Genomic DNA, 14,153 nt, shown 5'->3' on the forward strand with positions numbered 1-14,153 from the left:
AAGGCCCCAAAACCAACCATGGGGATTCTGGGAGTTGAAGTCCACCCATCTTCAAATGGCCACTGCTGAAAAACACTGTCTTAAAGACCCCAAAACCAGCCATGGGGATTCTGGGAGTTGAAGTCCACCCATCTTCAAATGGCCAAGGCTGAAAAGCACTGTCTTAAAGGCCTCAAAACCAGCCATGGGGATTCTGGGAGTTGAAGTCCACCATCTTGAAGCAGCCGAGGCTGAAAAGCACGGTCTTAAAGACCCCAAAAGCAGCCATGGGGATTCTGGGAGTTGAAGTCCACCCATCTTCAAATGGCCATGGCTGACAAACACTGTCTTAAAGGCCCCCAAAACCAGCCATGGGAATTCTGGGAGTTGAAGTTCTCACGTCCTAAACTTGACTCCCAAACAAGCAATTACAAAGTGCTAACTTATCTCTGAATTGTGCCGAAAGGATCCCAGTTTAAAACTCACACACTGTGCTATGGTAATGCTGTAATGCCCAGTCAACCAACTGGCACGACGGGGTTTTTTTTTTTGGCAAGCTGCAATACTCACCATCCAGAGCCTCCCGGGTCTCGGATTCCTGGGTGTTGCCGTCTTGGCACAGGGCTAACAAGACTTCCTTGGCCCGAGTTGTCCGACGGGTGGCCAAGAGCCAACGGGGAGATTCCGGATATAACCCTGGGCAGCTAGGAAGAAAGGGAGGATTAAAAAAAAAAGAGGGAAAATTAAAGAGGGAGGGAGGAAGGAGAGAATTTTTTAAAAAAAATAAAGAGGGAGGGATGGAGGAGGCAGAAGGGTGAAAGAGGAGGGAAGGGAAAGTATTTTAAAAAGGAAATATTAAGAAGGGAGGGAGGGAGGGAGGAAGAAAGAAAGGAAGAAAGGAAGGAAGGTAGGAAGGAATTTAAAAAAGAAAAATTAAAGAGGGAGGGATGGGGAAGGAAGGGAGAGAGAATTTTAAATAGGAAATATTAAGTAGGGAGGGAGGGATGAAGAAAGGAAGGAAGGAAGGAGGGGATTTAAAGAAAATTAAAGAGGGAGGGAGGGGGGAGGCAGAAGGGTGGAAGAGGAAGGAAGGGAAAGTATTTTAAAAAGGAAACATTAAGTAGGGAGGGAGGAAGGGAGGAAGAAAGAAAGGAAGAAAGGAATTTAAAAAAGAAAAATTAAAGAGGGAGGGATAGGGAAAGAAGGGAGAGAATTTAAAAAAGGAAATATTAAGTAGGGAGGGAGAGATGAACAAAGGAAGGAAGGAGAGGATTTAAAAAAAAATTAAAGAGGGAGGGAGGGAGAGAAGGAAGGAAGGAGGGAATTTAAAAAAGAAAAATTAAAGGGAGAGGGAGAGGAGGGAAGGGAGAGAATTTTAAAAAGGAAACATTAAGTAGGGAGGGAGGGAGGAAGAAAGAAAAAGGAAAGAAGGAAGGAAGGAAGGAAGGAAGGAGGGAATTTAAAAATGAAAAATTAAAGAGGGAGGGATAGGGAAAGAAGGGAGAGAATTTTAAAAAGGAAATATTAAGTAGGGAGGGAGGGATGAAGAAAGGAAGGAAGGAGAGGATTTAAAGAAAATTAAAGAGAGAGGGAGGGAGAGAAGGAAGGAGGGAATTTAAAAAAGAAAAATTAAAGAGGGAGGGATAGGGAAAGAAGGGAGAGAATTTTAAAAAGGAAATATTAAGTAGGGAGGGAGGGATGAAGAAAGGAAGGAAGGAGAGGATTTAAAGAAAATTAAAGAGAGAGGGAGGGAGAGAAGGAAGGAGGGAATTTAAAAAAGAAAAATTAAAGAGGGAGGGATAGGGAAAGAAGGGAGAGAATTTTAAAAAGGAAATATTAAGTAGGGAGGGAGGGATGAAGAAAGGAAGGAAGGAGAGGATTTAAAGAAAATTAAAGAGAGAGGGAGGGAGAGAAGGAAGGAGGGAATTTAAAAAAGAAAAATTAAAGAGGGAGGGATAGGGAAAGAAGGGAGAGAATTTTAAAAAGGAAATATTAAGTAGGGCGGGAGGGATGAACAAAGGAAGGAAGGAGAGGATTAAAGAAAATTAAGAGAGAGGGAGGGAGAGAAGGAAGGAGGGAATTTAAAAAAGAAAAATTAAAGAGGGAGGGATAGGGAAAGAAGGGAGAGAATTTAAAAAGGAAATATTAAGTAGGAGGGAGGGATGAAGGAAGGAAGGAAGGAAGGAGAGGATTTAAAGAAAATTAAAGAGAGAGGGAGGGAGAGAAGGAAGGAGGGAATTTAAAAAAGAAAAATTAAAAAGGGAGGGATAGGGAAAGAAGGGAGAGAATTTTAAAGAGGAAATATTAAGTAGGGAGGGAGGGATGAAGAAAGGAAGGAAGGAAGGAAGGAGAGGATTTAAAGAAAATTAAAGAGGGAGGGAGCGAGAGAAGGAAGGAGGGAATTTAAAAAAGAAAAATTAAAGGGAGAGGGAGATGAGGGAAAGGATAGAATTTTAAAAAGGAAATATTAAGTAGGAAGGGAGGGAGAAAGAAAGAAAGAGAAAAAAAGAGGAGGGGATTAAAAAAAAGAAAATTAAAGGGGGAGGGAGGGAGGAAGCAAGGGAAGGAAGAGAGGATGGAGGAAAGGAAGGATCGAGGAAGAAGGAAAGGAAGGTAGGAGGGAGGGAAGGAAGGAAGAAAAGAAGGAAAGAAGGTTTTGTAATTCATGTTCAATAAAAATAAAAAGCCAAAACAGGAAGGGAACTCATCTTCCAAACAAACAATTCTGCTAATAAACAAGGAGAAACAAGCCTCATTCAGCGAAGATGAACAAACAAGGATTAAACCTGGAACTGCCTTGCCAAGATTTCAAGATTCTGTGGTTCTATATTAACAATAAAGCAGCATTTGAGAGACCCTGGGTGCTCCTTCCCACTATGGCCTACTGGGAAGGGCTGTGAAATTTCTCCCAAATTCCTCTCTAACGTGTGGCCAAAACGGGCCTTCCGACGAACGGCACAATTTAAGACAAAACTGAGAACACAAGGAATAGAGCCTCATGTATCTCGCTCAGCTCCCAGCAGCCCCGTGGGAAGCCTTATTTAAAACATTTCCATGGCAATGGCTAAATTTAACACGTCCATTTGTCTTCTCACTAAGCCAATTGTCCTCTGGAAGGCGGCAGGAGGGCAGGAAGTAACCCGGGGTCTACGATTTATGCAGATTTATGCGATTTTTGCCTCGCATTCCTGAAATGCATAAAGATCAGCGCATCTCCTTGGTTTTATAAGGGACTAGAGCCGGATACCCGTGCTACGCTACGAAACTGTGTGATCGGGCTTGATACTTAAAGCTTGAAAATTAATGTAGAAGGTGTAAGCTCCTTAGCAGCAGAACGTGTTAATATAAGGTAACTGGCAGTTGGAACAGAGTTCTTTTCAGGTGGGGAGAGGGAGTAGAATGTCTAAACTTTCAGCTTGCAGGCTGGATGAGTCACGCGCTGGCCATGCCCACGCCCGGTCTAGCGAAAGGGTAACATGAGTGTGTTAATATAAGGCAACTGGCAGTTGAAACAGTTCCTTTCAGGTGGGGAGGGGGAGTAGAATTTCTAACTCCTTAGCATCAGAGCATATTAATATATGGCAACTGGCAGTTGGAACAGAGTTCCTTTCAGGTGGGGAGGGGGAGTAGAATGTCTAACCTCTTAGCATCAGAGTGTGTTAATATGAGGCAACTGGCAGTTGGAACAGAGTTCCTTTCAGGTGGGGTGGGGGAGTAGAATGTCTAACTCCTTAGCATTGACATGTGTTAATATAAGACAACTGGCAGTTGAAACAGAGTTCCTTTTAGGTGGGGAAGGGGAGTAGAATGTCTAACTCCTTAGCATCGACGTGTGTTAATACAATATATAGTACTGCATAAGAACTACTGATGATCTGATGGTCACTTTGAAAAATCCTTTCTTAGCAAGCACCTAAGAAGCCAAGAGGAATATACGTGTCAAATTTCAAGTTTGTAGGCTTTACAGTTCTTGAGATTTCTTGATGAGTGAGTGGTATTTGGCTTTTATAGAGAGAGATAATAATGGAATCATATTATTTACTTATACATAGTAATAATCTTTCAACTTCTAATTTCTACCTCTATTATCTAACCATTCCCATGTTGAAAAATATTCTGTATCTTCTTTATCTTTTATCTTTAACGTTAACGTATCCATTTCCGCGCAATCTAGTATTTTTTTCATCTGCAGGAGTTTCCTCATTTTTCAAGTGCTGTGCAAATACAATTCTGGATGCGGTCAAGACACGTACTATGGAATATATATTCCCTTTGTCATATTTTTTCTGGTAATATACCTAACGAAAATATTTGCTTTATCATTTTCTCTAACCATATATGTATATCCCCCCAAATATTTTTTCTTGTCTTTGGATTCCCAGTCTCTTGTAGGGAACAGCATCAAGATGGTTTGATGTTGACTTTCCTTCTCACCCATTCCTCTTTCCTGGGGCCGAGTGGCCATTTCTCTCCTTTTAATGGTTCTGGCATCCCTTCCTCAACGTTGCTTGACCCAGCGTGGAGAAAGGGAAGCCAACTTACCCATACAGCAGGCAAACCCCCATTCCGGCTGAGATCACCCCTTGTAGAATGCGCCAACCGCCGCAGACCCACGCCAGGCCCAGAAGAAGGAATTGCCCTCCCACCTGGACGAGGTCTCCCGCCATGGCTACCGGCAGCCGTTGCGAAGGACAACACAACTCCAAACCTAGAGAACGACAGAAGGCAGGCAGGGCGTCGTAACTCAAGAGGCAGAATAGAGGTGCAAGTCCTCACCTTACGACCAGAATGGAGCACCAAATGTATTGATATTTTATGTATTACTAGCTGGATACCCGTGCTCCGCTACAAAACTATATGATCGGGCTTGATAAATTGATACTTACAGCTTGAGAATTAATGAGTAGTTACAATTCCACAGAAGCCTCTCCTCTCCTCTCCCCTTTCTCTCCCTCAGGCTGGCTCCATTGATCCTCTCATATCCCCTTCTCTCCCTCAGGCTGGCCCCACAGAGGTCTCTCCTATCTTATCCCCTTCTCTCCCTCATTCTAACTCCTTAGCATCAGAGCGTTTTTCAGATGGGGAGGGGGAGTAGAATGTCTAAACTCCCAGCCCGCAGGCCGGATGAGTCACGCGCTGGCCATGCCCAAGTGGCAGTTGGAACAGAATTCTTTTCAGGTGGGGAGGGGGAGTAGAACATCTGCCTCCTTAGCATCGGGGTGTGTTAATAATAATAATAAAAGAAATACTAATGATCTGATGGTCATTTTGAAAAATCCTTTCTTAGCGAGCACTTACAAGCCAAGAGGAACATACATGCCAAATTTCAAGTTTGTAGGCTTTATTGTTCTATTCCATTCTATATTCTATTCTATTCCTATATTCTATTCTATTCTTTCCATATTCTATCCTATTCTATCCTATATTCTATTCTATTCCTATATGCTATTTTATTCTATTTAATTCTATTCTATTCTATCCATATTCTATCCTATTTTATCCTATCCTATATTCTATTCCTATATTCTATTTTATTCTATTTAATTCTATTCTTTCCATTTTCTATCCTATTTTATCCTATCCTATATTCTATTCCATTCTATTCCTATATTCTATTTTATTCTATTTTATTCTATTCTATTATTTCCATATTCTATCCTATTTTATCCTATCCTATATTCTATTCTATTCCTATATGCTGTTTTATTCTATTTTAATCTATTCTATTCTTTCCATATTCTATCCTATTCTATCCTATCCTATCCTATATTCTATTCTATTCCTATATGCTGTTTTATTCTATTTTATTCTATTCTATTCTTTCTATATTCTATCCTATTTTATCCTATCCTATATTCTATTCTATTCCTATATTCTATTTTATTCTATTTTATTCTTTCAATATTCTATCCTATTCTATCTTATCCTATTCTACTCTATCCTAAATAGGAAATTGAAAAAGTCAGTTTTGGCCCATTTTATGACTTTTTCTGCCCCATTTGTTAAGCGAACCACTGCAGTGGCGAAGTTAGCAACATGGCCATTAAGTGGGATCTGGCTTCTCTTATTAACTTTGCTTGTCAGAAGGTTGCAAAACGAGAACACTTCACTCCGGGATATTGGAACCGCCATAAACGTGAGTCCATTGTCAAGCCTCCAAATATAAATCACGGGGATGTTGCAATGGTCGTAAGTTTTTTTTTCCAGAGCCCGCTGTTAACTTCGAACGGTCGCTAAATGGAACCGTTGTACGTCGAGGACGATCGGTAAGCCAAACTATAGCTGGAAGTTTATGGCAGCATTCTCTAAAGTTGGCCATTTTAAGATGGGTGGACTTCAACTCCCAGAATTCCCTTGGTCATTTTTCCGGAAAACATTTATGGACAATGGGCTCACTTAATCGTAATAGCCATGATTTGTTTTAACAAGCACTGCCAAAAAAAATGTTATTAAATCATCTCGGTCACGTGATGATTCATTTAATGACCGGCATGACTTACGACAATAATTCTGGCCTCCATTATGGTCCTTCCCCCTCCTCCCCGCCCCATTTTGTCTGTTATTTAATTTCAGTTATTTTTCAAGGAAGGACACCCAAGGGCATGTAATATTACCCGTCTTAATGAAAAGGAATGAAAATTAACATAATGATATTAATTAAGCAAGGAAAAAGAACAACAACAACTTAACACAGCACAGAAAAATTAGCAAATTTTAAAAAGGCAACAAGCAGTTAAGTGCTTCTTCGAGTTTAAGAATAAGGGCAGGAGATGATGGGGGTTTGCAATCCAGGTCTGATGAAGCATTTCTCAAATCTCCCGGAATTTATGGCGTGTAAACAACCCATGTTTCAAGCATGGATTAATTTTGGAATTGCTGCATTTGAAAGTCTGACTTATTCCTGTGGCTTGTGGAACAGTTTCAGGATTGGACAAACCAAAATAACAAGAGTTGGAAGGGACCTTGGAGGTCTTCTAGTCCAACCCCCTGCTCAGGCCGGAGACCTTATATCACGCGGGAAAAAATAGTCCAATCTCTTCTACAAACCTTCCAGGGATGGAGAGCCCATGATTTTTGGTGGCAAGCTGTTCCACGGGTTAATTGTCCTCCCTGTTAGGAAGCTATCTATCTATCTATCATCTATCTATCTATTTATTAGACTTATATACCGCTTCATAGGGCTTTCGGCCCTCTCTAAGCGGTCTACAGATTTTTTTTTAGCAAATTGAGTCAGCATCGTGCCCCCACAGTCTGGGTCCTCATTTCACCCACCTCGGAAGGATGGAAGGCTGAGTCGACCTTGAGCTGGTGAGATTTGAACCGCTGAACTGCAGATCACAGTCAGCTGAAGTGGCCTGCCTGCAGTACTGCACCCTAACCACTGCGCCACCTCGGCTCTTCTCCTTCATTCCACCTTGCTTCTCTCCTTGACGACTTTCCATCTGTTGCTTCTTGACCCTACCTTCGGGGTCTTTGGAGAAGAGGTCCGACATTTCCCAGCCACCAGAAAGGCAGCTGCCTTCGGAGGCTGAGATGAGTGAGGAGGAAGAACAGCTGAGGCCAGCTGTTCCAGATGTGGCTGGCTCCAGATGCGCGTAGGCACAGAGCAGTTAGGAGAGGAGGACAAGGGAGGACAAGGAGTCACCTCGGGAAGCAAAGCACACGTGGACGCTGAATGGGGAATATCCCTGGCTGGGGAATGAATAGAAGGAAAGGGGAGTGGTGGTCGTAGGAGACAACAGTTCGTATTTCTGAAGATTTTGCTCATTGTGTTTCGTGCCACAAAGACTGCTTGCCAGCCTGGGAGCTCCCATTGCAATTATCGCAAAGAACTGATAAGGTCTGTACTGCAGTTAACTCCTTGAAGGACTCTTGCCTGGGCTTTTCGGTAGGTGAATGCCATTAATTCACAAGAGGTAAATAAAAAGGGGTGTTTTCTTTATATTTCTTGCTTCTGTTAAGGCTGGGTCAAAACAACTGGAGGTTATAACATATAAAGAGCAATTGCAGGAATTGGGTATGTCTAGTTTAATGAAAAGAAGGACCAGGGGAAACATGATAGCAGTGTTCCAATATCTCAGGGGTTGCCACAAAGAAGAGGGGGTCAACTTATTCTCCAAAGCACCTGAGGGTAAGACAAGAAGCAATGGGTGGAAACTAATCCAGGAGAAAAGCAAGCGAGAACTAATGGGGAATTTTCTAACAGTTAGAAGAATTAACCAGTGGAACAACTTGCCACCAGAGGTTTTGGGTGCTCCAACACTGGAAATTTTTAAAGAAGCGACTGGACAGCCAATTGTCTGAATTGATATAGGGTTTCCTCCCTGGGTTGGGGGGTTGGACTAGAAGACCTCCAAAGTCCCTTCCAACTCTGTTATTCTTTTATATATGTATTCCCCGTCCTAACTGCATTTTGTTCCTTCCCCCTTTTGGGCTATTATTTTAAAACTCATTAAAAAAAACGACAAAAATTTAGCGCATCGAAAGAAATACGTTAGGCTTCAGGCCTTGCCATGTTTTAAAAACATATTCACAGCCAGCGCATCAGTTCCTAAACCAGGATTGGGGGTCTAATCCAGCCGTCCGAAGAAATCCAAATTTGGGGGCGATGCACGGAAGCGCTGGCGTGGTACTTACGGGTAATGTAGAGGGCGAGTTGCATGGCACCCAGCATTGTGCCCCACAGGGACCGGCCCAGTATGAAGACGGAGGGAGAGGCGGCGAAGGCTGCCAGGAAGCCCACGGGGCAGCCGAGAGCCAGCGTCAGTAGGAAAGTACTCCGTCGCCCTACACTGTGAAAAGCAAAGAAAATCGAGAGATTTTACAGGGCAGTCCTTGAGTCCTCCATCAGGGCCGCAGAGGCGGCGGTTAAGCGAGTCGTGCCAGATTTTGCCCCCTTTCCCGCAAACGCATTGTTGCATTTGAGACATTTGTCAAGGTGAATCTTGCCCCACATGACGATGTTTCTTGCCGCCGTCGTTAAGCGAGCCACTGCAGTGGTCAAGTTAGCAACACGGCTGTTAAGTAAATACGGCTTCCTCTTTGACTCTTAGTAGAAGGTCGCAAAATGGGATCAGGTGACCCCCGGGTTGCTGCGACCGTCATAAATACGAGTCAGTTGTCTGAATTTCGATCATGTGACCATGGGGATGCTGGTACAGTCATTGAGTGCGAAAAACGGTTGTAAGTCACATTCTTCAGTGCTGCTGTAACTCTAAATGGTCACTAAAGAAACTGTTGAAAATAGTGGACTACCTATACTTGAGTTTTTCTTTCTTTCTTCCTTTCTTTTTCTTTCCTTCCTTACGTTCCTTTTTCTTTTTTCTTTCTTTCTTTCCTTCCTTTTTCTTTCTTACTTTTCTCTTCCCTTCCTTTTCTCTTCCCTTCCTTCCATCTTTCCTTTTCTCTTTCCTTCCTTCCTCCCTCCCCTTCCTTCCTTCCTCCCTTTTCTTTCCTTCCTTCCCTTCCTTTTTTCCCTTTTCTTTCTTTCTTTCTTTCTTTTTCTTTCTTTTTCTTTCTTACTTTTCTCTTTCCTTCCTTTCTTCTCTTTCCTTCCTTCCATCTTCCTTCCTTTCCTCTTTCCTTCCTTTTTTCTCTTTTCTCCCTTCCTTCCATCTTTCTTTCTTCTTTTGCTCTGTCCTTCCTTCCTTCCTTCCTTCCTTCCTTCCTTCCTTTCTTTCCTTCCTTTCTTCTCTCTCTTCTTCCTTCCTTCCTTGTATATGCCACCCTTCTGGAGAGTCCCCTAAGTGACTGGCAATCCGTAAAAATAATTAACCAATAAAAAACCCCATATGAAAACCATAAATAGCAACACCCTTTAGCTGACAAACCAAAAACTCCCATCCGAACCTTCCCATTTACCTGTCCGCCAGGTGACCCAGGAAAACGGCTCCTGCTGCAAAGCCCAGAAGGAAACAGATCTGCTCCAGAGGGATCACCCAGCTGCCAGAATGATCCAGGGACCACTGCAGAGAAGAAAAAAAGATAAAAGGATTTTTAAAATTTATATATATATATATTTTCAATTCATTCACACCTTCGAAGGAATAAATGCGTGATTTAAATCTGATACTGGTTGCATCATTCGAGACTGTTGCATCTTCGCAGTTCTCAGCTTACGACCTATTTGAGGTTATGACGGTGCTGGGAAAAGCGACTTATGATTGGTCCTTGTTTTTACAGCCCCTGCATTGCAGGATAGTCCTCGACCAGGGGTAAGATCCTGCCGCTTTAACAACCGGTTTGCCCAAACCCGTCCGAACCGGCTGACTCTCCGCACTGATCATAGTGGAGCCGAAAATTTCTATGGCTTGATTCTTTCTATCCCTTCTGCAATTACTATTTTTCAGAGTATAAGACACACCTTTTTTCCTCAAAAAAGAGACTGAAAATCTGGGTGCGTCTTATACACCAAATACAGCATTTTTGGCCTCCCAGCTCTGCTAGTCGCCAGCAGGCCACAACACTTAAAAAATTAGAAGCATTCAATAAAATTTCTCTTTCCAAAGATCAAAAAGCCACGCCACATTTCCTAAACGGGCATCACGGTCTTGAATAAAACCAAAGGAAAACCAAAGGTTTTCTCTTGCTGATCCCATTTAGAAATTGCTGTCCCTTTTTTCTTTTGTTTGTGGAGAAAAACAACGCCCCGTTTCTCCATTGTTCGGCCTAGAAGCAGCCTTGGCTAACACAAACAATCCATAATCTGTGTTTTAACACGTTTCCAGTTGCACCATCTGCAGATAACATGTTTAACATTCTCGTGGCCTTTTTGACATTTTCTTTTTGCCTTTGGTTTTTTCCTTGGCGGCCTCCAATCTCTGCGACTCACGAACCGCCTAAAACCAAGAAAAATCGATGACAAATCTTTTATTTGCTTTTATTAACGTACACTTAATAAGGCCACGTAAATCCACAATTCTACTTTAGCGTAAAGCTACGTTAACAGAATTCTACTTTATCATAAAGCTACAGTAACGGCAAGCGTGAAAGTTCCGGTAGTCCTCAACTTACGACAAGTCAGCTGAGAAAAAAATCCGTCGCTAACCAAGATGACGGGACTGTGGGGATGCTGCCACAGTCATAAGTACGAAGACTGGTTGTAGAGTCACTTCTGTCACAGCCGAACAATTGGTCATAAGCCGAGGACTATCTATACAGGTAGTCCTTGACTTATGACCATGATTGAGCCCCACATTTCTATTGATAAGCAAGGCCTTTGAGTTTTGTCTCATTTTACGACCTTCCTTGCCACAGTTGTTAAGTGAATCACTGTGGCTCTTAAGGCAGTAACCTGGTTGTTAAGTGAATCAGTAGGTCGCAAAAGGGGATCATGTGACTCCGGGACACTGCAACCGTCATAAATATGAGTCAGTTGCCCAGCATCTCTATTTTGATCTTGGGAATGCTACAATGGTCGTAAGTGTGAAAAACACTCTTAAATCACTTTTTTACAGCACCGTTGTAGTTTTGGTCGCTAAAACGAACAGTTGTAAGTCGAGGACTACCTATTTCAATCTCCCACCATCTCTTTTACAGCCCGAAGGTTCTTCCTTCTCTTTCTCCACCCATTGTGCAGCTGTGGGGCTAGGCTGCCTCTTCTCTTATTTCCTAGCTTGCATTTTTGAAGTCTTTTGCATAAATCATCACAATGAGAATATACTGTATCTGTGGAGCAAAACTCAGCCCTGGTGACAGGAAAGGCATCTGGCCAGTAAACACTCAGCTGCATTAGGATGTCCAAACTCAGGAAAACGAAGTGGTGGAGATACTCACCTCTGTCACTGGGTTGCTGGTGAGGATGGGGAGTCCCCCAGAGTCTCCACTTTGACCATGGGGACCATGACAGGTGGTGTTATCGGACAGCTTGGTGCCGTTGGAGTCCCCGCAATGATGCAGAGGGGTGAGAGCGAAGAGGGCGTCTGAACCCAAGGCCAAACCCACAAGGACGCAGGGAAGACAGCTGAGAGCCAGCAGAAGGCGCTGCCGACGTTGGCCCCGGGCCCCCAGGCGCTCCAACAGCCATTCGAAGGAGGGAGGGCCCACCTCCAAAGCCGAGGTGGTAAAATCCCTTCGGGGACCCCCGGGATCTGGGACCGGGGGGCTGGTGTCCATGGGAAGCGTCTGCAGAAGGGGGGAAATGGAATGAATAAGGCAATAAGGAAGAAGTACAAGAGAGAAAATCGAGAGGGGAAAAGAAGAAGGGTTTAAATGAGTGATTTTTTGAACTGTGGCCCCTTTAAGATGGGCGGACTTCAACTCCCAGAATTCACCCAGCCAGTAGGAATTCTGGGAGTTGAAGTCCACCCATCTTAAAGGGGCCAGCACTGCTTTAAATGAACGGCTGCATCTCTAAACAGCCTTGCCTTGGTTTTGGAATCCAGCAATCCTCACAGATGATGTGATCTAGCACTATGCCCAATACAGGTAGTCCTTAACTTACAACGGTTCATTTAGTGACCATTCAAAGTTACAACGGCATTGAAAAAAGGGAGTTATGACTCATGACCGTTGCAGCATCACGTGATTTACATTCGAATGCTTGACAAGGGCTTCATATTTACGACAATCGCAGAGTCCCTGGGGTCGCGACCTTCAGACGAGCAAAATCAACAGGGGATCCGGATTCACTTAACAACCATTGGACTCATTTAACAGCGGCAGCGATTAACTTCAGAAATACGTCCTAAAATCTCACTTCCCAGTCTCACTTAGCAACATAAATTCGGGGCTCCACTGTGGTCGTAAGTCGAGGACTACCTGTCCCGGTTTACGGAAATATTAACTCGGGTTAAAATAAACCAAGACTCTTGGCTTAGGGCAGGGGTCGGCAACCTTAAACACTCAAAGAGCCACAAAGGTCCTAAACGGAAGGCTGCCCCCTGCCCCGCCCCCCAATTCTGGAGCCAACCAGAAGTCTGGCTACCCCACCATAGAGTCTCCTCCTAGTGCGGCATCCTTTTTCCTCTACCTGTCCTAACCGAAAGCTCTATCAATTGTGGCGTGACCCGTCAAAAGCGCGGAGGACAAAATCGCGCTCGACGAAAGCGCGCATGTGACGTCATCACAGCGCGACGAAAAAAATTAAAAATTGAAATAAAATTAAAATTAAAGCAAGCCGATTCACATAAAGGTAAGGGTTAGGTTAAGGGTTAGGGTTAGGTTAAGGGTTAGGGTCAGGTTTACAGCGTTAGCGTTAGGTTTAGCGTTAGGTTAAGGGTTAGCGTTAGGTTTTTCGTTACGTTAACGGTTAGGTTTAGGGTTAGATTTAGGGTTAGGTTAAGGGTTAGGTTTAGGGTTAGGTTTAGGTTTAGGTTTGGGGGGGTTAGGGGAAGGTTTTAGCTTTATTTTTACATTTTTCGATCACAGCGCGATGTTTTCGTCGCGCTGTGATGACGTCAAATGCGCGCTTTCGTCGAGCGCGATTTTGTCCTCCGCGATTTTGTGGTGGAACCCAATTGTGGAGCCGACCAGCGACAGGGAGCCGCAGCAGAAGGATAAAAGAGCCACATGCGGCTCCCGAGCTGCAAGTTGCCGATTCCTGCCATATGGGGAGAGAAAGCAGATTATGGGAGTCCAGACAAGCAGGTTTCCTTGCAATTCCCACAATCTGCAGCATGGGGGCGCCATTTCCCTTGGGTCAAGGGGTCCCAACCCCAGGGCAGTATCGCCAGATTCATGAGTGTCAGGAATTTAACAGGTCAGGTCGTTCTGACAACCATTTGGCCCCAAACCATCGTCCCTCCCTCCCTCGAAAGGCAGGAGACCACCCTGGCATCCAGACACTGCATTTGGAGGAAGGGTCCCCGGGGCCGGCTGGGGATTCTAGGTTTTGCAATCCATCCGGGGGATACCAGGCCTTGCATCTGGGGCATGCCGGCTGGGGATGCTAGGTTTTGCAATCCACCTACGCGACGCTGGGCATTACATCTGGGGAAGCTGGCTGGGGATGCTAGGTTTTGCAATCCATGGGGGTGTGTGTGCTAGGCCCTACATCTGGGGAATGCTGGCTGGGGATTCTGGGCTTTGCAATCCACCCAGGGGAATGCTAGGCATTACATCTGGGGAAGCTGGCTGGGGATTCTAGATATTGCAATCCATGGAGGGGGGGGGAGGGAATGCCAGGCCTTGGAACTGGGGAAGCTGGCTGGGGATGATAGGCTTTGCAATCTATC

The 14,153-nt window shown here is 44.2% G+C and overlaps 1 protein-coding gene across 1 annotated transcript in view; it reads right to left on the reverse strand.

The window, feature by feature from the left end:
- SLC22A17 (solute carrier family 22 member 17) overlaps window positions 1-14,153 on the reverse strand; it is a 28,277-nt gene that overhangs the window by 13,473 nt on the left and 651 nt on the right. Inside the window, exons 2-6 of the mRNA XM_032236678.1 lie at window positions 11,755-12,102; window positions 9,841-9,944; window positions 8,617-8,771; window positions 4,522-4,687; window positions 550-683 (exon numbers count right to left, since the gene is read on the reverse strand). Of these exons, the coding sequence (XP_032092569.1) occupies window positions 550-683; window positions 4,522-4,687; window positions 8,617-8,771; window positions 9,841-9,944; window positions 11,755-12,093 (898 nt within the window). The 5' untranslated portion in view covers window positions 12,094-12,102. The remainder of the gene's footprint in view (window positions 1-549; window positions 684-4,521; window positions 4,688-8,616; window positions 8,772-9,840; window positions 9,945-11,754; window positions 12,103-14,153) is intronic.

The sequence above is a fragment of the Thamnophis elegans genome, chromosome Z (genome assembly GCF_009769535.1).
Source record: "Thamnophis elegans isolate rThaEle1 chromosome Z, rThaEle1.pri, whole genome shotgun sequence".
NCBI lineage: Eukaryota > Metazoa > Chordata > Lepidosauria > Squamata > Colubridae > Thamnophis > Thamnophis elegans.